The sequence below is a fragment of the Protopterus annectens genome, chromosome 3.part0 (assembly GCF_019279795.1).
Source record: "Protopterus annectens isolate FY-2018-M chromosome 3.part0, PAN1.0, whole genome shotgun sequence".
NCBI classification, from domain to species: Eukaryota; Metazoa; Chordata; order Ceratodontiformes; family Protopteridae; genus Protopterus; species Protopterus annectens.
Genome location: NC_056731.1, coordinates 1,347,355,546 through 1,347,382,239, shown reverse-complemented (window position 1 = coordinate 1,347,382,239; position 26,694 = coordinate 1,347,355,546). Strand labels below are relative to the sequence as shown.

Here is a 26,694-nt window from a genome sequence, read left to right as displayed (position 1 = left end):
GATTGGCCTCAGGGACTTCTTTATGCCTTCCCTCCATTTCCCCTGATACTGAAACTCATTCAGAAAGCTATGTCATTGGGTTGCAAAATGATCCTCATTGCCCCTTACTGGCCTCGACAGATATGATTCCCTTTTTTGCACCATTACCTTCTCGAGTGGCCTTGGATTCCGGATCCGATTCCAGACCTACTGATTCATCAATCAGGCGGGCTGCATCAATCCCTTCAAACGCTCCAGCTCACAGCTTGGTTGCTCCACTTCCAACCTTAACCAGGCTTCCCAGTATTTTCCCAGCCATTCGCAACATTATTGTTTCCTCCCATACGTCGGCCACTAGAAGGACTTACGCTAGTAAATGAAAACGTTTTTCTTGTTGGGCAGAGGATAGAAATATAGATCCCTTCACAACCCCTATCCATGAGATCTTGGAGTTCCTAACAGAACTCTTTCATTCAGGATCCACTTCTGCTGCAATCAGCGGCCATTTCAAATTTTCATGTCAGTTTTTCTAATACCAACATTATGTCTCATAAGCTATGTAAAGCATTTCTAAGAGGGGCTACTCTCCTTAGACCCCCAGTGAGAGATCCCCCTCCTCCTTGGGACCTTAATTTGGTACTAACCTCATTAATTATGACCCCTTTTGAACCAGCAGCTTCCTGCTCTATTAAGTTTCTATCTTGGAAGACTCGCTTTCTGGTAGCTATTACTTCAGCCAGACGTGTCTCTGAACTTCAGGCACTATCCGTCCGTCCTCCATACTTAGTATTTCATAAGGACAGGGTTGCTCTGAGGACTAATCCTTCTTTTCTTCCAAAGGTCTGCTCAGAAAACAATTTGAATCAGTCTATAGGCCTACCTGTATTTTTCCCTAACCACACCAACAAGGCAGAATACAAGTTACATCAATTGGATGTTCATAGACAGTTGCATTTCTATCTGCATAGGACAAAGGATATAAGGAAGTCTGACCAACTTTTCCTTTCCTATGCTCGGGGCAAACAGGGTCTCCCAGTTTCCAAAGTGACCTTATCCACGTGGTTGTCTCATATCATTACCTTTATCTACCAACTAAGGAACAAAGACTTGCCATTCAAACTGAAAGGTCATTCTACCAGGGCTTTAGCCACATCTGTAGCATTCCAGTCTAGGTTGCCCATGGACTCTATCTGTTCCGCCTCTACGTGGGCAAATCCTCATACCTTTATTTCTCATTACAAGCTAGATATGTTCTCCAGGAGCAGAGCTAACTTTGGTTCCACTGTTCTGAAGAGTCTGTTCCAATGAGCCACCCAGGATTGTAGGTGCTAGGGACGCTGTCCCAACCAGCAAGAATGAAGGCGAGATAGACAACTTAACATAAAGAAGTTATGTACCTACCATAACGTTCCATGTTAGATGTCCTTCATCTCACCTTCTTTCTTGCGTCCCCCCCTCCATCCCCCTATCCTGTTGAACTGAGAGGAGTTTAAATTTTCACTGGCTGAGTCTTTGCTGGTCTGTTTCCTTTACTGACTTAGACAGTAGGACAGGTATGTTTAACCATTTGTTTGGAGGGGTTTCTTCCTATAGCTATGTCTGGGTTAGCTATTTCAAATGAGATCTGGGTAGCTAGCACTAGGCATCATGGGATAAGGGGTAGCCTCAATCGAGCCAGTAACAGCTCTCGAGCTATTGAAGATGGCTGAGTTGGAGCCGAGGATCGGCTCCGATCCCAACCAGCAAGAAAGAAGGCGAGATGAAGACAACTAACATGGAACGTTATGGTAGGTACATAACTTCTTTTTATCCTACACACTACATATGTAACCCACATGTTATCCTACACACTACATATGTAACTCACATTATCCTGCACACTAGATATGTAACCAACATTATCCTACACACTACATATGTAACCCACATTATCCTACACACTACATATGTAACCCACATGTCCTACACAATGCATATATAACCCACATTATCCTACACACTACCTATGTAACCCATGTTATCCTACACACTATATATGTGACCCACATGTTATCCTACGCACTACATATGTAACTCACATTATCCTACACACTACTTATGTAACCCATGTTATCCTACACACTACATATGTAACCCACATGTTGTCCTACACACTACATATGTAACCCATGTTATCCTACACACTACATATATAACCCACATGTTATCCTACACACTATATATGAAACCCACATTATGCTACACACTACATATGTAACCCACATTATCCTACACACTACATATGTAATCCACGTTATCCTACTGGTTGTATCTCTTCCTTAGTAAGAGCCAGTAATGCCTTTCACATCTTCAATAAGATTTTTGTTGTTTGTCCTACCAACAACAGTTGCTCCACATACTGCCACCACCAAACAATAGTTTATGTTGTTTGTTAAATAGATTGTAAAATATATCTTTGTTACTTCATTCTAGAGACAGTGATAAGAAAGACACTGATACATTAAAACAGTCAAACCTAGGTAGCAAATTCTTTCATCTCTCCAGCTGAGAGTCACCTGAAATTAAAACTTGTTTGCCCTGGTTTGAATTTTCTTCTAGATCTTTATACTAAATATACTGTTCCTAATGTCTTGGGAGTTTGGATTCATAGCAGCGATACAGTCAGTGGCTTCACTGACTGAGTTCTTTTGAATTTTCATAGGAACAACTCAGACAAGCTGTCATTACATCAAGGGCATGTCTTCAAGTATTTTTGCTTGTTTGCTTGTTTGTTTTGTAGATGATATGTTTTCCGAGTCAGGTTGATCTTCATCTACCCAAATTCTTTTATTGTTACCCCTTGGTACCCTTTGTGATGACTGGGGAGAGATGGGCAAAGGCTGCCAGCCTAGTCAAATAGAATGTAATATATAATTCTATCAACTGTATAAATAAATGTAAAATACAGGCTTGTGTTTTTAAATGTAAGAAAACACTGTGAAATGTAGAACTCCAAAATATGTGACAACATTGCACTCTACTGGCCCAGTGAATCATGTTGTATCTTTTCATGTTAGAATTTGGCCCGAGGGTGGCTGGATGAAGATTTCAAGCCCATTGTTTTAAGGCTAAAGTTTATGACTAGAATTTAGATGTGGAAGGTGCTTTTATTGCTTTAGTTTCTGTTAGCATATACATGTGAAATGTCTTGTATCGTTGTAAGTTTTTGAGGAGGTGTTAGATTGCTAAATAATGCAGTTTGTGGCCTGAGAACTCAGACCAGGTGTTAAGATGATGCAATATGAATAATGGGAAAACCTAAGTGTCAAAAATTATGTAATTTTGGGAGGGCCTTAGAGACATGTTTGTTAGTAATGTTTAAGTACTATTTCTCACAAGAGACCAAGAAGCATTTTGATCTGGACATCTAACTTATCAGCACTCTGCTTATGCTCACATGTAGGTTTTTAGCACTGTGATATCTTGTAGGAATAGTTAAAGCTAATAAAGATTAATTAGGTATTTTTCTTTGAAGCCAGACCTGTCCTACTGTATTATTTTAAATTTCTGTGTGATCTGTGAACTCTTAGATATTTCTGTGGTGTAGTAGTTTTGTCTTGTGTTTTAATTATTTATTATTAAATATTTTTAAAACCTTCTACCTGTGGCTGCTTTGTGTAGAGATGAAGTATGCTTTAGAGTACATTATATAGGTTCATAGGTTCATAGGTTAGCACTAGGCTAACTGCCCCCTTGAGCCCACTAAGCCTAGCCAATTATCCCTTGTGAGATTCAAACCCTGCACCTTGTGTTTGTAAGGCAAACACCTTAACCATTAGGCCACCCTCCCAGAGTTTACTGTCTAAGCCCTTCCAATAAGCCTTAGACTGTATAATCACATTACCATTGGATATTAATATTGCACAGTAATAATTGGACACCCTTTTAAGGGCCTTTTAATAGCTGATATTATTAACTGGGTGGTGGCAGTAATTACTACCATATAGTCTAGGTAAAGGCACAGCTGGAGAATCTGTGTCAGCATTTCCCAGGAGTGTCTATGAAGTTGTATAAATACTTATCTCAAAGTGTGTGTGTGTTGTGTCATCTACTTGGGCAGGGACATGAAGCACTGGTTAGACAGAGACGGTGCTGGAGGTCCTGGCTTGCCCAGTTAGGCTGAGACCTGGACCCTATAGCTGTGCCAGTGGGGAGTCTTATTGTGGAACTGGTGAGCAAGGGAGCAGTCAGCCCCAGACTGACTGTGATCTCTGTGTGCACTAAAAGGAAATTGTGCTTTACTGTGTGTATTAGTTACCCTTTCCTCTTCTAGGAGACGACCTCCCTGGTGTTAGTGATGAGGATTGAGGCTCCTTGATTGCTGGGCCAGGGCAAGGTCGTCACACCCTTCTTTCATAAATTTCCATTTTTGTCCATTCTACACTACCAGTTAGCTGTTGCATTGGAAGGTTGGGGTAGTTGTGATAAGTCACTACCCTCTTTTTCTGTATAGACTTTTGATTGTCTAGGCAGTAATGTCAATCAGTGTTTGGAAGTCTGTTTATTTATTTATTTTATTTTATTTGAAGAAGACCTTTATTATTCCTCTCCATAAAGGTGGCAATAATAACGACATCCCAAACTTTTGCCCTATCGCCATCCTATCCCCTATTTCGAAGCTACTTGAAAAGTGTGTACACCAACAACTCATACCCTACCTCATCAATAATCAGCTTCTTACCCACACAACATGGCTTTAGACCAGCTCATAGTACCTCCACTGCCCTCCTCTCCTTCCTAGAAACAATCAACAAAGCCCACGACTCTGGCCACTTTGTATCCACTATTTTCCTCGACCTCTCTTCCCACAACCTCCTTCTTACCAATCTCTCTAAACTTAACCTATCCCCTTCCTCTACCCAGTGGTTCTCAAGCTATCTCACAAACCGGCAACAAGCAGTTAAATGGAAAAAAGCTACCTCACCCATCCTTAATATATCCACAGGTGTCCCCCAAGGTTCCATTCTAGGCCTCCTACTATTTAACATATTCATAAATGATTTCTTCCAAACCATTCCAAATTCTAGTCTCATCCAATATGCCGATGATTCTACTATAATCTGTTCCTCCCCTTCCATCATAACTCTTAGCAATCTAACACAAGCCGCCTTCTCTTCCACTCAGCAGTGGATACTAGACAGCCATCTAACCGTCAATGCAACCAAAACCAAACTTATGTTATTCAATGCATCCAAAACCTCTTCCCTAGACAAACAATCCTTCATAATTACCAGCAATAATAATACCCCCTAGAACTAATCTCTGACACAAAATTACTAGGAATTATCATTGACAATTGGGTCTATAGTATAGTCTCAAATGTTTAATAGTTTGAATGCATAAAGATCGAACTTTATGCATCGAACTATTAAACAACTGAAATAAAAAAAAAATATTTCTAAAAGAAAAACAAAACTAACAAGTGTAGGCAGGGGGGCAAGCCCCCTTGCACCGCCCCACACCCCCCCGCTACTTAGATATTCCAACTCCGAGAATGCACTACATTGAAGTAAATGGAAATCTCCCCCACAGAGATTTTCCGTTTAAATATTCAATGTAGCGTGCTTTCGGTAATTACGTGTCGACAATATCGTATTCGATATTGTCAGACTTCGGGATTATAATATAGACCGTTGACAATCAACTAAAATTTGATAAGCATCTACAAGCAAATATCAAAAAAAAACCATAAAAAAAATTAGGTATGCTTTACTGCCACAATCGCTTTCTCTCTCCCACCACCAGGATTACATTAGCTAATACATACCTCATTCCATCCCTTTTATATGATGCATCTATCCTAACCAGCCTACAATCTTCCCTCAAAACAAAACTCTCATCTTGTTATAACAAAGTATCCAAATTTGCAGTAAGTCATAGAGCCTGTTCTCACCACTGTAATTCCCTTCACCAGCTAAGTTGGCTAGAATTACCACACTTCCTCACATATACCCAGCTCATCCAAGCACACAAACTCATTCATAACCAGTCTCTCTGCCCCTCTCTAGCAAATACCTTTGAAATGCATAAACCAGATAGACTCCTAAGATCCGTTTCCCAAAACCTAATTAAATTGCATAAACCAACACATCCTGCTGGGAATCAGTTGATGTCCTTCTCTCTTGCACACCTCTGGAACTCTCTCCCTTCTCCCATCCGCACCACCAGCAGTCTCTCCCTGTTTAAAACCTCACTGCACGTGCACCTTACTTCACAATGGAAATGCTCTTGCTCTCATCCAACCTAATTCTACCACACTTTCTTCCTAACTTTCCAAACTTTGTTGCCTGTCTCTACTTCCTAACGTTTTACATCCCTTGGGACATAGTCGACGAATGACTAAAACATTACTTCATTGTAATTCCCTAAAGAAAAAAAAACTACTTACTGAATTAACCTGATGTAATTGTCCTAATGAAAATCTTTTTTATTTCTGTATTATGTAACATCTGTTTGAATTGTGCATTATGGGTTTGTACTATACAAAATATGTATTTAACATTTAATTGAAATGTATATTATGGATTTGTGCTCTTTCTGTACTATGCATTTGTATTTCTCTGGAGCTTTTCTCCCCAGGACTCCATTGAAAATGAGCTCCTTGTAGCCCCAATGGACTATCCTGGAAAACAAACTGCAAATAAATAAAATAAAGTCTGTTACTAGTAGTCCTGTCAGTATGTTTTTTCCCCAAAAGTCTTACTTGTGAAAATGATTTCTAAAGGTATAAGATCATTCAATGCTTTTACTGCCATATCAGACACCATATCTAACTGTGGTGGTGGTGCTGCAGTAGCATTGTCGCCTCACAGTAAGACGTTGGCCTGTTCGATTCTCAGCTAAAGTGTCTTCTGTGTGGAGACATGCATGAATGGGCGTACCTTCGCTGAAGGTTGTGTGTCAGGGCTGGCAACTCGGCACGTAAAAATCTACTGCCAATCATTAGCAGACCGGAGTTCCGCTGTGGTGACCCCTAACCGGGAAAAGCCGAAAGACACAACAATTAGCAGCACTCTCATTGCATACCTGATTAATATTCATCAGTCTTAGAACTCAACAACAATAGGTTATAAGGTGCATTTTATATATACAAAATTGACACAAAAATCCTTTCTCTAATAAATCCTTTAAACACAATGTTTCCACCCATGGCTAGAAACAAACTAGGGTATACATACTAAGTGACATTCTAACAAAATTTCAAGCCACCCAAAACCATGAAAACATTGCTGCCTATGTGGAATTGCTCATAGAAACCCTTTAAATCATATTAAAGGTGGTACCTCATAATTCAACCACCTTGCAACTCGACCTTTTTGCAATTCAACCATTCTTTTGGCCACCTGGGCGTCCTGCAATTCAACCACCATCTTGCAATTCAACCTGGAAAGGTGGTTGAAACGTTTATTGTTTGTTGTTGTTGTTGTGTTGTTTATGTAGTGCAGTGTTGCGAATAAGTGAAGAAATGGGGCCAAAGAAGACCGAAAAGAAGAGTGATGCTGGCAGAAAAAATAAGTGGCTGAGCATTGAAAAGAAGAAAGAAATCATAGGTAAAATTGAGAGAGGAGGTAAAATAAAAAGAACAGCAGAACAGTATGGTGTGATCTACCATCTCAACATTTTGGAAAAATAGAGAAAGCATCATGGGTGCTAAGGTGTCAAAAGGAGCAACAAAGGTTTTGGACAAACAGAAAAACAATTCACGAAGATATAGATTAGATGCGTCTTGTTTGGATCTAGGAGATGCAGATGAAGGAAGATTTAATAACTCAGATCATGATCTGTGAAAAAGCTAAGGTCATCACTGAAGACCTACAAAAAAATAACTCTAGGAAGTAGCTCACAGCAAACAGAGGAATTTAAAACAAGTAGGGGATGGTTCCACAGATTTAAAAAAAGAAGTGGCACCCACAGTGTTCTGAGACAAGGAGAGGCAGCTAGTGCTGACAAAGATGGTGCACAGAAATTTGTCAAGGAATTTGAAGAACTGATAGAAGCTATCTTCCAGAACAGATTTTTAACTGCAATGAAACAGGGATTTTCTGGAAGTGATTGCCAAGTAGGACTTACATAACCCAAGAAGAAGCTAGGATTCCAGGTCACAAACCTACGAAAGATAGACTAACACTCCTCCTGGCTGTAAATGCCAGTGGAGATTTCAAGCTGAAGTCTCTGCTGGTGTAACACTCAGAAAACTTGAGATGCTTTGGAAAAAAGATTATAAAATCAAAACTACCTGTAATGTGGAAATCAAACACCAAAGCTTTGGTAGACCAGTCAGTTTTCAAAGATTGGAGTTTGCTCCAACTGTCAAGAAGTACCTGACAAGAGAACAATTTGCCAGTGAAAGCTCTTCTGCTTCTGGACAATGCCTCTGCCCACCCACAAGAGTTGGAGGACATTTTTCAGATAGACTATGATTTCATCAAGGTTCAGTTCCTGCCTCCCCACACAAGTTCTCTCATTCAACCTATGGATCAACAAGTCAATGCCTGCTTCAAGAAGCTCTACACAAAAGCACACTTTTCAAGGCTCTTTGACATGACCCATTCTTCAGATAAAACCCTGAAGGAATTCTGGAAGACTAAGTTCAACAGTCTTCATGCCATATCATTCATCAAAAGTGCCTGAGATGGAGTGTCGCAGGAAGCTCTTCGAGCAACCTGGAGGAAACTGGTTCCTTCCTTTTCCCGGGGAGAAATTGTGGATGAAGCAGCTGAAGTGCTGCAAGACATTGTTTCCACAATGTAGGGAAGGTGGATGACGTGGATGTGGAGGAACTGCGACAAGACCATGATGAGGAGCTCACAATGGAGGAACTTACAGCACTTTGCAAAGAGCAGTTAAAAGAAAAAAGAAAGGGAAATTTCTTCTGAAGATGAAGACACCAGGGAAAAAGGACCTACACCAACAGCTTGCATTAAAGAACTTTTACCAACTGGGAGCAGGTACACACTACAGTCTTGGAGTGGCACCCCAACACAGGTGACATCAACAGAATAATGGATGTGTTTAACAAACCAATCATGCACCACTTCAAGACAATTCTGAAAAAGAAGGAGAGACAAGTCACTCTGGTCAAATTTTCTTCACCTACACCTGCCAAAAAACAGAGGGAACTGGCAGGACAGGGAGAAGAAGACTCCCCTTCCCACAACTAAAGACTAAGTGGACTCTGTAAATAGTGTAAATATGGTGACTCCTGTTCAGTTTTTGGCATGGATATTGTGGGGCTGGGAAGAAAGAATGTGTACAAGTGTATGATGCCAACTCACTTGAATGAATGAGCCAAGTAGGGGGGCCACTCAGCAAAGTCCTCAAGCGGGATTAAAAAAACAGACACACTAGTATACACTGTATTGTGTGTTACTTCTTTTGGGGATGTGGATAAGACACTGTTGTAAGATATTTTAAGTTATAATGTTATTATTTCTTTTGGGAGTGGGGATAGGAAACTGTTGTAAGCTGTTTTAAGTTATAATTGATATCACATTAAAGTGAACTAAATAAAACATTAATCATAATGAGAAACAACAGATATTCATTTCATAACTGCTATCACACAATGATGTGATGAGTATGCATTTTAGCTGGACAGGTAGATGGATTTAACATCAAATAAATTTGTATGTGACATGTGAGACATATTTTTAGGAATGTACAGTAGTCCTCTATCTCTCCTTCACATCATCTCCTCCATTTAAGAGATGTTATACACTTCAAATCATGATGAGCTACATTTTTTCTTAATTTCTTTTTAGTGTATTTTTTTAATTTGGGCAAGAAATGAATTAAACCATTTTCCATACATTTGTATGGGAAATGGCGTTTTGCAATTCAACCATTTTGCAATTCAACCACCATTCCAGAATGGATTATGTTTGAATTGTGAGATACCACCTATAATGGCCAGCTAGAAACAGCTGTACCTACCTGGAATAAGCTTAGTTCAAACTAAAAAAACAAGCCACCCTAGTCAAATTTCAACATGAACAGGTTGTATAACAAAAGGAAGAAAATCGTGTCAAAAATTAAGACTTGCAATGCTCAGCAAGGTAAAAACTCCCTCATCCATCTAAACAAGCAACTCTCGGGACTAATCAAGTCTACCAAAACCAAATTTGTGATAAAAATAGTCTGCCAGGCTGAGAACAGTCAAAAGGCATTATTTGTTTATGTCTGCATCCTCAAAAGCAATACACCAGAATGTACTGAATTAATTGTAAATGGACCCACCAGTACTGAGTCAGGAAATATAGTAAATCTACTGTCTGACAGATTTAGTTCCAATTTTAAAACCCACAAGACACCTCAGGAAATACCCTCTCCCCCAACTATTACTAAGGAACAAGTCCTCAATGCACTCTCCAAGGCCAGAACACTGAATCGATGAGCCCCAATAATGCCCCGGGTTCCCTGTTAAATACCATGAAAGATGACTTACCAGGTTCACTAGAATCATAATTTAACAACAGTGTCCAGACAGACTTTATGCCAAGTGAATGGTGATCTGCAATTGTCATCCCTCTGCATATAGGCAGGCCATGTACAGACCCAAATAACTAGAAATCCGTAAGTCTGACTAGTCTCATATGCAAAGCCATAGAAATAATTGTCACGTAAATGATAAACAATGACATAGAGAATCTTCAAACAATGGATCTAGCTCAGTTTGTTTTCGTCTGGGGTAGGTCATGCTGACTCAGCTTGGTGGACCTCTTCCAGTGTGTCACCAAATCAATTGATGAGGACAAAACAGTGCATAATGCCAGTCTTGACCTGGACAAAATATCTGACACAATACCTCTCTCTCTACCATTGTAGACAAACTCATTAAATTAGGAATGAACTGCTATGTCACTCACTGGATAGCCCGCTGGCTCACAAAAAGGACCCAAAAAGTTAGGACAGGGGAGTCTACCTCCACAAAAAGACCAGCCACTAGCAGAATTCCTCAAGGCTTACTGCTGGGGCCACTCCTTTTTGGGATGTACTTCTCTGATATCAAGGCCAATGCTAAGGGCCTCTGGCTGACCAAGTTTGCAGATGATTGTAAACTAGGTGCATGCATAGCATCTCCCCAAAGACACAAGTACCTTCCAAGAAGGCCTGACACAGACTGGTGCCAAAGTCGTGGTCTAAAACTCAGTGCCAAGAAATGCATAACAGTATCCTTTGGGAAGGCAGCTATCCCTGGAAACTACCACATGAATAATACGCACCTATGGGAAGACCCACTTGTCAGGGATTTAGAAATGCATTTAGACAGTAACCTGGCCTTTGGCCATCATGCATTTACAATAACAAGGAAATCATTCTATATTACATAATTTATATGCAAGTGTATGGCATCTAGGTCCAAGGATGCCATTGTTTCTCTGTACTTGTCCTTCATTAGACCAATCATTGAGTATGATGCCTATTTGGTATGTACCTGACCAGGCATATGCAGTACTTGTCCTTCATTAGCCCAGTCATTGAGTATGATTCCTATTTGGTATATACCTGACCAGGCATATGCAACAACTACAACATCCACAGATGTTCCTTACAAAAAGAATATAGGGCATAAAGAACATTTCCTCCAAGGACAACTTCAAAGCTCTATCCCTTTACTCAGTCTCCTTCAGACTCCTGAGAGGCGATATAAGTCTGACCAACAAAGCATCCTCTAATCCCACACTGATGGACCTGTTGTGCATCTGCAAAAGAAATAGTATCAGACTTACCCAATTTAGGGACCTAAATATCAATTCTAACATAAATAGGACATGTTGGAGGGACAGGTATGCATCTCAGTGGCTACCATTGCTCTTGAACTGCTTTCCATTCATGTGGAGCAGAGTTCTTCCCTAACTGAATTCAAGCATAATCTGGACTAGTGTATGGAGAACAGAAAAGTTACCTCTGTCTGGCACCTATGTTTCTAGTAGACAGAAGCACCCTATAAATGTTTGTCAACCTATGCTCAAGCCTACATATAAAAATACCCCTAGTATATCAAAACTTTTCAGATACATTTTGAATGCATAGCTAGACTTAAAAAGGCCCCCTAGAGTCATTAGCCTAGTAATCACCTATGAACCCATATGTCAAAGGTCTCTGGCTAACCAAATCTGAAAATGATTGTAAACTGGGAGCAGTCATTGAATCCCCCTAAGATAAGAACACTGTTCAGGAAGGTCTACCACAGACAAACACTTGGTGCCAAAGCCCTGACTTAAAAACCACTTCCAAGAAATGCATTATAGTATCCTTTGGGAAGTCATCCACCCTGAGTAACTATGTAATTGATAAAATAACCTTTGAAATTGGTTCACTAGTCAGAGATCATGTAGATAATAACCTAGCCTTCAACTAGCATGTGTCCAAGGTAGTAAGAAAATCTAGTGTATCACAGCTGTTTTTCTGCTATTTAAAACATTTTTGTAGTGTTTTCCACCTAAATTCATGTAGCTAGTAGCTGTAGCATAGTCCCGGTACAGGTTTGCTGCATCTGGGTCTATTTGTAGTGGCTGTTGTATTCTGAGCTCACTTTCCAAGATATCTTTAATTGGAAGGGGCCCTTCTGCACCCTTGTGAAAGCAATGTGTTGATTGGAACCTGTCTAGTGAAGGGTGGGCTTGGAGTAAGCATCTTTGTTGGTTCTTTTGAGTTTTAAAGTTCTTTTAAGTTTTTAGCTTCTAGTATTTAAACCCTACATTTCTGCCAGTTTCTGCTTGTTTGGCCATTGTGCAGCACTGCGCACTGTCTCGCAATCGTGTTCAATAGCAGGACAGATAATTTTGACAATTTTTTCCTTAGATACAGCTATAGTACATTAGTGTAGTCCTCATCTTTAGTACATCTCCAATCTAAAAAGTATTGCTAGTGAGCTGTGAGCTATTAAACAACCAGCCAAAAACTTCATCAGAAATACCCATCTACTCAGCACCTTCTAGATCAATCCTGAAAGCACCCCCGTTGTGATAACAGTTCTTCAAACCTAGCATTATGGACAGTTGGACTACCCTTGTTTCTCTTGCCAACCTTGTTGACTTGGGTGTCCTGAGGTAGTGTAGCAACTGCCTCATGTACACTGACAGCCCTCTATTTATAACTCATGCTAGTACAGAGTGTGTGTTGTATCTATACCAAGAATATTGAATCCCTGCTCTCTCCCACTTAAACACTAGCACTGAAGAGATTGTCAATTCACCCACCACTACTCATACACATAGTATGCATCCAACACATAAATCAACATATGCAGAGGTTTTCTCAAAACAACTTACCAAAACAGCAGAGAACTCCAAAACAAAAGACTGCTACAACTAACACAGTTCCCACAGCATCCAAGACACATAGCAACACCAGTGTCTCACCTACAAAGTCCATAAGGCGTAACATTCAAAAACCAAATTTTCTTGACATTGGAGACTCCATTGTGAGACACATGAATGTCTCACTCACTAGGTTAGATAAGGAGAAAGTCACAGTTAGCTGCCTGTCTGGTGCCAGGATTCGTCAGATCATCCATGCACTCAGGTCTCTCGGCAACAAGTACCATTATGACTCTGTCATATCTCATGTTGGAGTGAATGACCTGAGACATACCTGTCTGGACTATATGAAGAGAGACATGATTGAGCTCTCTGAGTATGTGTCCCTAGCCTTGAGCAGCATATTACCCTCACCTAGAATGATGCACAGTATAAACAAAAAAATTATCAATTTCAATAATTGGCTTAGTTTTTGGTGTCATTCAAAGGGGATCCAGTTTCTGTCAGCCTGGGATGACATGGTCGACAATCCTCTCTGCTTTGCCAGAGACGGTTTGCACCTGGCACCACCAGGCTTTCGGCTGCTGGCAAAGGCTCTTACTTCCCCCATAGTGTCTTTTTCAGGAAAGGTCTCAAAAACAAAATTGCCGACATGAAAATCGCCAACCATAACAAAATTAGGGTTATGCTGTTAAATGCTAGTAGCTTAAACCAAAACTTTACACCTAGGAAGCACTTCCATCACTGGAGGATGTAGATGTCTATGCAGTCACAGAAACGTGGTTCAAGGCCTCAGAGAGTACCCCAGCTTTGCAAGGCTACTATGCCTTTCATGTCGTCAGACTGCAAAATGAATGTGTAAGTACCAAAGGAGGTGGTATTTCTATCTACATTACAGATAAATTCACCTCCCGACTAGTTAAACTTGACAACTCAGTGGAGTTACTCCAGGTTCAGTTTACTGTGGGTAAGACCCCCATTCAAGTCATAGCTAATTATAGATCCCTCTCCATCAATCATGATGCGCATGAGGCCTACTTGACAGAACTGTAGTCAGTACAAATATTGCCAAACACTCTGGTCATGGGGGATTTCAATTATCCCACTATCAACTGGGAAACCTACTCTACCCCTAATGCATTAGTAAAAAAGTTCCTTGACTTTGTTAAATGAAATGGCCTGGACAAATTGTTCAACCCCCAACAAGAGCAAACATACTAGATCTGGTCCTTATTAACATGACAAACAGATGTACCACCACAACTGTCGGACCCTCAATAGTTAAATCTTACCACAAATCAGTCACCTTCGAACTGGCACTAACACCAAAACTCACAAAGGGTGAAGTCAGACGTTTAGACTAAAAAGCTTCACCAAAGCAAACTATACCCTCCTAGGGGAAGGTAAAAATATATTCCAAGCCCCACCCCCAGCTGTAAGTGATAACTACACCAAAGCTTACATTAAAGCCCTATACAATCACTGTTCCAGAGAGAATCAAAGACAGAGCCCCAAGTAAAAAAAAAGCCACTCTGGTGGGCATCCAGCATCAACAAACTTTACAACCAATGCAAAAAGTTGTCTAAGAAAACTAAAGCAAGGCCCCAACAGTGGAAAAACACCCTCCTCCTCAACCTCAACAGGCAGCAAATAAGACAACATGTCAAATCCACTAAGGGTAACTTTGAGAAACACTTAGCAATCACAGCCAAGGATAATCCTAAGGCCTTTTACAGCTACATATGTAGCTTAAAAGGTAGGACCCAATAATGTACCGAACTAATGACTAATGGTATTACAAACACTGATCCCGCAGAGGTAGCAAGCTTGCTAGCGAACAGATTTGATGAAAATGTCACTCCTTTATCCCCTCCAAACTTATCACAAACCTTGCCACCAACTCCCCCCCACCCCACCCCCACCCTAATATCCAAAGAGAAAGTCATTAAAGCCTTGTCTAAGGCAAAAAACGCAGGCTTTACGGGACCAGACAGCATCTCAGGCTGGCTTCTAAACAGACTAAAACATGAACTAGCATCACTGTTAAGTAATCTATTCAATAACAGCCTAACCACTGACTTTTTTCCTGTACATTGAAGAACAGCAACAGTTATTCCTCTCCACAAAGGTGGCTTAGCAACAGACCTAAGGAATTATAGACCCATAAGTCTGACCATCCTCATCTGTAAAGCCATGGAATGTATCATCATGTACCTCATAAATAAAGATGTAGGCGACCTCTAAACCCTGGATCCAACCAAATTCATCTTCATCAAGGGAAGATCCTGTCTGTTAAACCTGGTAGATTTCTTTAAAAATGTGACCAGGGCAATTGACAAGGGCAAATCTGTGCACACAACATACCTCGACTTGGCATAGGCCTTAGACACAATCCCATACTCAGACCTTACAGATAAATTTAACAAACTGAATGTAAACCCCTTTGTTGCAAGATGAGTTGCCAACTGGCTCACAAACTGGTCACACACTATCAAAGTGGGTGACTCCACATCAACCAGCAGACCTGTCAACAGAAGGGTGCCACAGGGGTCTCCTAATTGATATATAAACTTTTCCTTAGTTATGTGATTTTATGGTGGATTGTATGTTTGTATTTATATACATCATATTTTGATTAACATTTAGATTATTATAAGCCATGTTATTAGTCTGGTTTATTGTCAGCGGTTTTAGACAGTTTGAGGGTGTTGCTGTTATCTGTTTTAATAAATTAAATTAAAATTTGTCATATAACATTTATACCTTTAAGGTCAGGTTTATGCCGCATGGGCGGGTTGTATAACATCGCCATATTTGTGATTTAAATGGAATGTGTATGTAATCGGTTTTAACTTCTGAAGAAGCTTATTTAGGTATAAGCGAAAAGCACTTTAAGTTTTCTTAGTAAACCTGTTTTAGACTCACTTTCATTGTTCTTCTTTTTGTTTTTTCTTTTTGTTTTTACTATATACAGTATGCATAGCAGAACAGATAAATTGTACAAATTGTACATACAGTCAGTAATTAAGGAACCTGCATAGGACCTGGCAGCTGCTATGATCCTTGATCAGTACTATACTAAACTAATACACAAAAAAAGTAAAACTGAAAATAAGTTTAGTTGTTTCACAAAACCATTCCCACCTTTGCAACCAATCTGCAGTAAAACCACAATATTTCTAATCTACTGGTTGGTAAAGAATAATCTTGAAGGACGAAACATTCATACATTGACCAGAGAAGGACAGATGATCAATGCAAGTCTCAAGTCCTGAAGCAAGTATAACACCACAAGAGAGATGTCAGATCCTGTCACAGACAGATGGATGTCCCTGAGCAGTCTGCACTGTGAAAGCAGGAACAAAACAGGTCTCTGTAAAATGCTAAAATCCATGGAAGACGTGATGCCCTGCAGATCATGTATGGTTTTCTTAGTAGTTAATATTATTAAATGCATGCTGTACCATGATAAACAGGTGTAGTCTATTTTTGTTAAACCATGAATTAGCTAGCAAGTGTTGGTGAAGGAGAGGGATAAAGCCCTTAAAATAGCCTCAGTGACCAGAGTTTGACTAGCAGCTCAGGATCTTAAAGGTGATGACAGGGAGAATTGTCAGATACATCTTTTTGGGGGAAGGGAAAAAGGAAATGTGGAGCTGGGCAAACATATGCTCTCACACACACACACACACACACACACACACACACACACACACACACACACACACACACACACACACACACACACACACTCTCACACACTGCCACTATCTTTTAATCCCTTGGAGGAGGGATGATGATGCATATGAGTGACCTGGGGTGAGCATTAGCCTTCCCAAGTGACCAATAGATGGTAACCTTCAAAGAGAGTGTGGGGAAGTGTATATTCAGAAGGGCATAACATTTGAACCACCACTATAATGCAGAACATTTTTCACCTCACCCACACACATACTGTACATGGTGTGACATTAGGTCATTCAAGAATTTTGTCATTGCTAGGAATCTCGTGGAGTCCTTAATTAGCCACCCCCCACCACCACCACCAAGACAGTTCGTGCCTTGGCACCTGGTAAACGTCCTAGGGCAGAAGAATGAATAAGCACTGTCCAGTCAAGGGGAGGCTTAATGGTCAGCAGGCATAAATAATTCAGGAAAACGTGTTCATCAACTAATCTTAGGTAAAATGTATCACTAGCTACTAATACTTTGTACTTTTATTGCCCCATTAATAAAATCCAGGATTCATTCCTTCTCAGTTCTGGTGTTGAGAAGTGACTTGACACTAGCTGATTTGGGAAGACATCAGCTGCAGAAATTGACAAACATTTTTTGAACCTTGGTTCTCTTTCAGATATAATTCTAGGTAAATGCCCAATCTACAGGATGTTTCAGCCCAGTAAGTATAGAAATCAGAAAGTGTATAACCTATGACTGTTTTTTAGCTGATTCAGTGTATAGTTACACCTTCTACAACGGAAATGTGATGTCTAAAACATGGCAAATGCTCTTTGGATTGGAAGGTGATGTTGACATAATGGTTAAGGTGTTTGCCTTTCTTGCACAAGGTAAGATGTTCGGTCTTAACATCTGGCAAATGCAAGTGTGCAGTTTGTATGCTGCCTCTTTGGGGTTCCTACCACTTCCACACACACACCCCAAAAAAACTTAAACTCACCAACAATGGCTGCCTATCAGGAGAAAAGGTGTACAGTCCACCTGCTTTGGGCATCATCTGTGATATGCAGTATCCTCTAGACAGGAGAATATGGATCCTAGATTGTGCACCATGGAAGGGCTAACCACTCAATGGTGTAAAAAATGGCTCTAGGTATTCTGGTCATGTTCCTGCCAAAAATAGCATGTCTATTTTGCCAGAAATAAGTTGGGTGAGAACCCAGCCTACTCTGACCTACCCCAGGGACCAATGTTCATAGTGGGGGGGATCTATGAGCCCCTGTTGGCCACTATGTACCTGTTATAAATCCCAGCAGCCCTTGGTCAATAACTTAATGGCATGTCAGTGTCCAGATGCCCAGATTGGGCCACCTGGGATAGCTCTACTGAAAGAAAGCTGGTTGTAAAATTAATCAACCTGCCAAACATGAACAAAGCATTGCTACACTCAGTATAGGTTCACTGAGAGAATGCAGTTTGGAAGTGGGTGACATGATAGTAAGGAGGAAGCTGAACATCCTCTGTATCCTGGAAACAAGCTAGAATGGCAGTGCAGCAATGTCACTTAGCTTAGGATCCAGAGTCTTCTACTCAGGTAGTGGACAGACTAGAAATGGTGTAGGAAAGATGGTAAGGGAATGTCTTCAGAAGACAGTTAGGGATGTCATTAGAATTAGTGATAGACTCGTGGCAATCAGGTTTCAGTGTAAGGATAGGGCACTATTCATAATTGCAGCATATGCCCAACACCATTGTGGTGATAGTGAGAAAAAGAGTGCACATAAGTAGCGGTTGCAGGAGCTATTAGATAAAGCAAGACAACATGAGCCATTGTTGATAATGGAGGGCCTAAATACATATATCAAGACAGACAGAACAGGATATGAGGACTGCCTGGGTCCACATGGGGTGGGGGGGACAGAAATAAAGAAGTAGAGACAGTTCTAGACTTCTGTCTGCAAATGGCTTAATGGTGGCCAACACGGTTCAGCAAGACAGACAGTTACAAGATAACATATAAGAGTGGCCAACATGCAACACAGGCAGACTTTCTCCTAGTAAGGAAATGGGATTGGGATATAGTCAGCAATTGCAAAGTCAGCCCCAGTGGGACAGTCAACTCACCACATAATCCAGTGGTTACCACGTCAGCTGCAAGCAGTGGTTGAAAAAGGCTCTAAGATCAACTGAGACTAGAGTAAAGATCTGGAAGTTGATTGGAAAGAAAGTACTAGAGTTCAAGGAAATACTGAGAGCTGTAGCACCTCAGGAAGAAGAAGAAATAGGTGGAGTTGAAAAAGAAGAGCAGCACTTAAAACAGTATGTGTGAGGATTATATAGCAGATATGTGGTTGAGCCGGGTATGGAAGTAGGGTACATAAGGAAAGCTGGCTGTGGAATACAGAAGTCCAGGAAGTCATCAAATAAAATAATGTGTGCCGTAAAAAGTAGTAGATAGAAATGATGAACCAGAAAAAGAAGGAATACTGGCTGGCTAACAAAGAGGCAAAGAGACCAGTAGCAAAAGCAAAGACCATGGCATCAGAGGCACTCTACCAGCTTCTAGAAAGTGCCTCAATAGATGACACAAAGAAACTCTCTTAGGTTGCAAGGCAAAGACAGAAAGATAAACAATATAGTCATCAAGCACCTTTCATAAAAGATGCCACCCCAACCTGCTCACCAGCCCACAGGACATCAGTGTCAGATGGAAGGAGTACTTCCAGCAGCTTATGAATGAAGAAAAGCCAACAGAAACTGTACTGCCATAGACACAGCCTATGATGAAAGAGAAGGAGTCCATCCTAGAAGAAGTAAGAGCAGCACTTAGGAAAATGAAGTCAGGAAAAGCAGCAGGCACAGATGAGGCCCCAGCAAATATGTTCAAGATGTTGGATGAGTTAGGGGAGAAATGTCTCCAGAGGGTATTCATAGCAGTGTGGAGAAATAGACATATCTCAGGTCACTGGAGAACAAGCATGCTAGTGCCAGTGTTCAAGAACAAAGGGGACATTCACAATCGGCAGTATAGAAGTACCAAACTCTTATCACACTGCATGAACGTTCTAGAGAGGATGACTGATAAACATGCAGAGTAGTAAAAAGTAACATGGGAGATGAGTAGTTAGGATTCATATCAGGATGTTGCACCACTGACCGAATGTTTGCAGTGAGACAGAAGAAACCAAAGATAAAAAAAAAAAAGAGTTCATCTGAGCAGTCTTAGACTTGTGGAAAGCATATAACAAGGTTACAAAAAACCTAATTTGGATAGTTCAAAGTCTCAGCATCATTGGTAGAATTACTGGTGGTTTTGTACAATAACCCAGTGAATCAAGTAGATACAGTGTTTGGTCTCACTGAGGGGTTTCCAGTAAGACTGGGGTTGCATCAGGGTTCAGCTCTGAGCCCACTGTTTTTCATATTAATGATAAACTACATTGGCAAACAGGTCAGCTGGGGCAGATAAACAAAATCACTGCATGCATACAATGTGGCATTACATGCAAGCTCTAGACAAGAACTTCAGCATTTGACAAGGGAATGGAATGCAAAACTGAAGGTACATGGGATGAAAATGAGTATAGCTAAGACAGTTGTAAGGGCAGCAAATGAGGGAAATCGGGCAAAGCTGAGAATTGAGCTAAAAGGGAAAATAGTGCAAGAGGTTAGTGACTTCAGGTATCTGGGAGAGTGGCTGAGGAGAAGGGAAGTTTGAATGAGGAGGTCAAAGCTAGACTCAGAGGGGCCACAGCCAAATGGCACAGAGTGTTGGGGATAGTGAGTGATAGAAGAATGCCAAAGAAGTTGTAAAATAAAGTGTACAAAACAGTGGTGGAAACAGTACTACGGTATGTTACAGTAACCTGGGCAGTAATGGTAGAGCAGCTGAGAAAGCATGAAGTCTTAGAGATGAAGTGCCTGAGACAGGTTTTAGGCTGCATGTGGTGGGGCAGACAAAGAAACGAGGGCATCAGAGCTAAATGCCAAATAGCTTCAGTTGCAGAGAAGGTCAAAGAGAGCAGATCACATTGAGAACATGTGCAGGAAAGGTGAAGACAGTCTGGTGAAGATGACTTGAAACAGACAAATCAAAAAGCAAGAGGAACAAATGGCATTCAGCAAAGTGATGGATAGGTTGTGTGAGAGACGACCTGCAATGGCCAGGCATGGCTGTCAAAGAAGGCATGAGAGTGGCGGTTAATCAAAAGAGTTGATGACAGTTGAAGTAACACCCCAGCACCATGTAGAAAATGGATAATAAATGGGTTGATGATGATTATTTGATGATGATAACTTTGTCAACTTTTGCAGCAAAAATTATGTCCTATAATCAAAATGCATTTTACTAACAGTCTTGCTTACAGCATATTGTTTATCAGTAACCAAATGCTTGAAATCACAAACCTTGATATCACTGTGCTGTTGACACTTAGTTATATCCATCTTATTCTCCCCAAATTTGAGCATTACGTACCTGTAAGATCCCACCTAGAATTTCTTTACTGTATGAAAGAAACAGATTCTAGATACCATTGTAGATTTCCTTGGCTGCATTCCCTGAGACTGTTCATACCACATACTTCTTTGCAGAGTCCCCCTCATGTGCACATCACACATGCTTCATTGGAGTATCCCCCTCATGTGCACATCACCCATACTTCCCTTGCAGAGTCCCACTCACATGCATGTCACATAACTTCCTTGCAGAGTATCCCTCATGTGCACATCACACATACTTCCTTGCAGAGTCCCCCTCATGTGCACATCACACATGCTTTGTTGCAGTATCGCCCTCACGTGCACATCACACATGCTTCCTTGCAGAGTCCAACTCACGTGCATGTCACACAACTTCCTTGCAGAGTCCCCCTTATGTGCACATCACACATGCTTCCTTGTAGTATCTCCCTCAAGTGCACATCACGCATGCTTCCTGGCAAAATCCCCCTCATATGCACATCACACATACTTCCATGCAGAATCCCCCTTATGTGCACATCTAACCCTCTTCCTTGCCAAATCCCCCTCATGTACATGTTAGTGTGGTGCTATTCCCAGTGATGTATGAGGTGAAACAAAGGTTCAGTGTTACATGCTTAAACCTTTAATAATTAATGATATCACTAGTGATGGTAGAAGAATTTATGTCCACAGGGTGCACTGTGGAAATGAACTAACAGTTAATACTTAAGCAAAACATACAAACTGAGCAGGTTTCATTTAATCAAGTAAATAATTTAACCTAGAATAATAGTTCCACATTCTAGCATTTATGAAAAAAGGACAGCTGCCTTGTTAGACATGTAAGTGTAATGACCACGGATGCATTACTAGGAAAAGGCTGCTTCTATTTATTCTTATCCTGCATTAGGTGCCTCAGAGTATTCTATAAATTGACTAATATGGTGGTCATGGAATCTGCTGTCATGCCTTTCCCTTATAATCTCCTTTCTTAGTTACTCACTGCAAAGTAACTGACAGTAAAATCCACAATGACAACATAAAGAAGGAAGAGCATGAAATGTTTCATATTTTTTTGGAAAGCACTTTCAATTGCAGAAATTGGGGTTATTAGCAAAATTTGCTGTGGAAACTGCATCGAGCTGTGTAAATAACGGACACCTGCTTATGGGGATGTCCTAAGGTCCACCATATATGATTAATTTAAAACACAGACAGTGTAGGAAATGACATAGGTGCTAGAGATGAAGATTTTTAAACAAGTGATTAGTATATAACGAGGTCCTCATTGCTATATTTCTGTTGCATGAAGTAAACTGAATTAAACACCTCTTTAACTACTGACTAATTTTACTGGTAATTTAATAAATCACAAAATGAAGATGTATGCATCTGAAAGTGAAATATTTTGCAGAATAAATCAATCCAAGGTACCACAAGACCAGGAATAAGTCGGAGTTATTGTAAAATCCACTTTAATATAGGAACAAACACATGAACGCACACATTAAAAAAACAGCGTTTTTGTTTAAATCACTTCATCAGATGTGGGTCAGAGAACAAAATAATGGCTTTTATAATCCCCTAAGAAGTAAATTAACCAATAAAAACCATCCAATTAAAAACATTATAAATACTCATGAATATTCGTGTTAAAACCTTGTAAACCATAAAAAACATTAAAAGCATTAAAAGCATTATATAAACTATTCATGAATATATAAGAAGTCAATAAAATACATTTTACAAAGTTAATAAAATAAATAAATGAATTTATAGGACCTTTACAACGCATAAATGTCTTAAATAAAAAAAATTCTATTAAAATAAATGTAAAATGATTTATTAGCACACTCTAGTGGTCAAAGTCAAAATTGCACCTAAATGTGAAAGAAAAAGGAAAAAAAAGCAGAAAAGTGCAAATAACAACTGATATCTTCATTTGTTTTGTGATCTTATAGTTTAGCTGCCCTTAATTTCAAAAGGGGTATGAGGGAGACTTTCTCATTTAAACCTGGAAGAGATGTGGCTTGAAGTGTTATTTGCCACTATAGCTCTTTGTATTCTATTTTCTCTTCCCATTGTCCTGCTTTGACATCTTTTTTAACCCCTTCCAAAACAAAAAAAGAATAATTAGCATTGACACACGTTAAAGAATGTTTAAAAAGGGCATTTGTTTCCTTCCTGTTCTGCATATCATACAGGTATTCGTATATCCTCCTTTTTAGCTTACGTTCAGTTTTACCCATGTAAAAAGAGTGACATACCTCACACCGAGCTAGATAAATAAGACCATTAGAATCACAGTTAAAATATCCTTTGCTGCTTAAAACCATGTTTCTACTACTTAAAATAACTTCTTCCTTATTCATTATAAGCCTACATTGTGAACACTGCCCACATTTGTAGGTACCAACTTTCTTCCTACCATTTGCCTCCTTCTTATCATTTTCTAAGGCATTTTTCACACTTTGTGAGTTTTTGTACACAAATTTCAGTTCTGTGTTGGTTATTTGTTCCAAATCAGTGAGGTTTTCTAAATTTGTTCCACTCCTTACTGATAATTTTCCTGACTATCCCACTGCTGGCATTATATTCTAGCACCATTGCTTTGCTGAATTGATTCTGCTGTAAGGAGTCAGTACAATGGTTCTCCATTAAGGGCTGACCAAGGATGGGTTTATATTTATCATTTCTACATTCCTGTACTTGTTTTATAATTTCTTCAAGAAACTCTTTTGGATAACCCCTTACTAAAAACAATCCTTTGAGGAAATTACACTCATTCAAGAAATCATTTGTGTCAGAGGTCATAAGACTTGCCCTTACGTACTGCCCTTTCACAACATTGCTCTTGTAATGAAATGGGTGAGCACTATTGTAGTGCAAATATGAGTTAGTAAAGGTGTTTTTTCTATGTACCTTTGAATTGAACCTGTTATTTTCTTTATATATTTCTATATATAAATATTGTAGTTTTTCGTCAGAAACATTGAAGGTAAATTTAAGAAATGGGGTGGTGATGTGTATAAAATCAACAAATTCCTGAATTCTATTCTTGTTGTCCACCCAAAAAATGTAGATGTCATCCATGAACCTCTTTCCTGGTCTTGTGGTACCTTGGATTGATTTATTGGTCTATTTTGGTACCTTTGTGGCTGTTTTTTCGAATATTTTGCAGAATAAATACTTTTTATCTATGCCTTTGTCAAAAATGAGGGTTTAACTCATGGCTAAACAGACAGTGACACAAAATACAGACATCTATGCAGAGTGCATGCGTTGTATACGTGTTTGCAATAAATAAATCATCATCATCATTTCATTTTACTTTTTAGGACATTCTCACAACTTCAACAAGTATGATGACAGCACATCTGACTCCTTGAATGTCCCTTATGACTATACTTCAGTTATGCACTACAGCAAAACATCATTTAGTGTTGGATCTTCCAAGCCAACCATTGTAACTAACATCCCAGCATTTAACAATGTGATTGGTCAGCGTATGGATTTCAGTGATTATGATCTTTTGAAACTGAATCGACTCTACAACTGCAGTAAGTAGCACTGTTGTGACTTCTTTGGAGTTTTCCCTATCTACTGCCAGATGCTTTACAATTTTGGGGATTATTTAAAATGTCAAATAGAAGAGATCCGACCTCTCAATTGTCCTTGTTTAGGAGGAATGCTGCTATCTTCAGACCTGATTTACCCCTGCACATGATGTACCTATTTTGGTGGTATGTCCCTATTTTCAGGATTACTTTATCCTTGCACACAACTTTCTGAATCCCCCTCATCATATGTCATTTGTAGAGCTGTTTAGTACACCTAAAACCACACTTCAAGACCAACATATCAGTGGCACCAATACTTTAAAAACAGAGGACAACATCTTACATTCTTCTTTTTCAGAAGCAAAAGTAAATCAATTTTATTACTCTGTTTTGTAAAAGCATTTCTGAGTAGTATCCATCATTCCTACTCGAAGCGGAAAGAGTTATGTGCTTTTTAGTACTCAGATTTTATGCTAATTAGATTTCCAGATTTTTTTGTCTGGATATACCTACTTTTCAAGGGTCTTTGTACCTATTTCCAGTATCTACAGGTTGAGAGATATGGATGTAAGTACTTTCTCTTGTGTGTGCTTGTTAATATTCCTTTCATTAAGCCCTTACTTTGCGTTTTCTTGATTTTATACACATTAAAGTCATATACCTGTACAGTTCTTCACCCTGTCATGATGTCCTAAAAGGTTAACAATGAAGATGTCTTCATTCACTAGCACCATATATATATATATATATATATATATATATATATATATATATATATTTTTTTTTTTTTTTTATTAACTTAATATATGGTTTTGAAAAACAAATGTGCTACTGCCATATCACAGAACTGTATTTCACATACCACAAAGAAATAGCCAAATTGCAATTTAACACCCCATCTCATGAGCTGTGGTAGTCTTACTGGCAGATAACATTTTTGTCCATGTCCAAAGTAACTTTTCAAAGCAGAATACAAAAGCAATTGATTCATAGGTAAGTACTTGACAATCAGTTTGCAGACCATTTCAAACTTAGCTAAAAGAGCTTATTCAAAATATTCCCTCTAGCCTAAGGAGGGCAAGATACACCATAGGAAAATTTAAATCTGTCCATGCAGTTATTGAGGTAGGCTCAGTTCGAAGGAGGCAAGGATTTTACTCTGTTTGACATTTAGTGGGAGTTTGTTCCACAGGTGAGGGATATGTGGGGGTCTATATTATATCATCGAAGATACACATCATCGAATGGCATTTCATCGGAAATGCCATTCATCAACCCCTCCCCCATGAGTGGGGCTGTGCCCCCCACTCTCCCACTAATTATATATATATATATATATATATATATATATATATATATATATATATATATATACATATATATACCAAATCTGAGACTGCCCAGTGGGGAAAGGACAAATTTCCTGATCCTCATTGTAATACGATCTCAGTCAGAATGGTTTGACGAATGGTGTGCTCTATAAAATGCCATTTGAAATGTTGTTCGATGATGTGAATTTTCAATGATGTAATAGGAACCTGGGATATGTTGGGATATGAAAATGTCATGCCAGTGTGGCTTATTTATCTGTTGATGAAGGTTTAGTTCTTTTAACTGAGTATTTGACGTATTTCTTGATTCTGTGAAGGAATAGGAGGGCTAAATAGGATTAGATCATTTATAGCTCAAAAGGCTAGATACATATCTCTGTG

The 26,694-nt window shown here is 39.6% G+C and overlaps 1 protein-coding gene across 1 annotated transcript in view; it reads left to right on the top strand.

The window, feature by feature from the left end:
* The window catches only part of LOC122797071 (meprin A subunit beta-like), a 275,902-nt gene that overhangs the window by 27,051 nt on the left and 222,157 nt on the right, over positions 1 to 26,694 (top strand). The window contains exon 4 of the mRNA XM_044065846.1: positions 24,761 to 24,982. Within this exon, the coding sequence (XP_043921781.1) occupies positions 24,761 to 24,982 (222 nt within the window). The remainder of the gene's footprint in view (positions 1 to 24,760; positions 24,983 to 26,694) is intronic.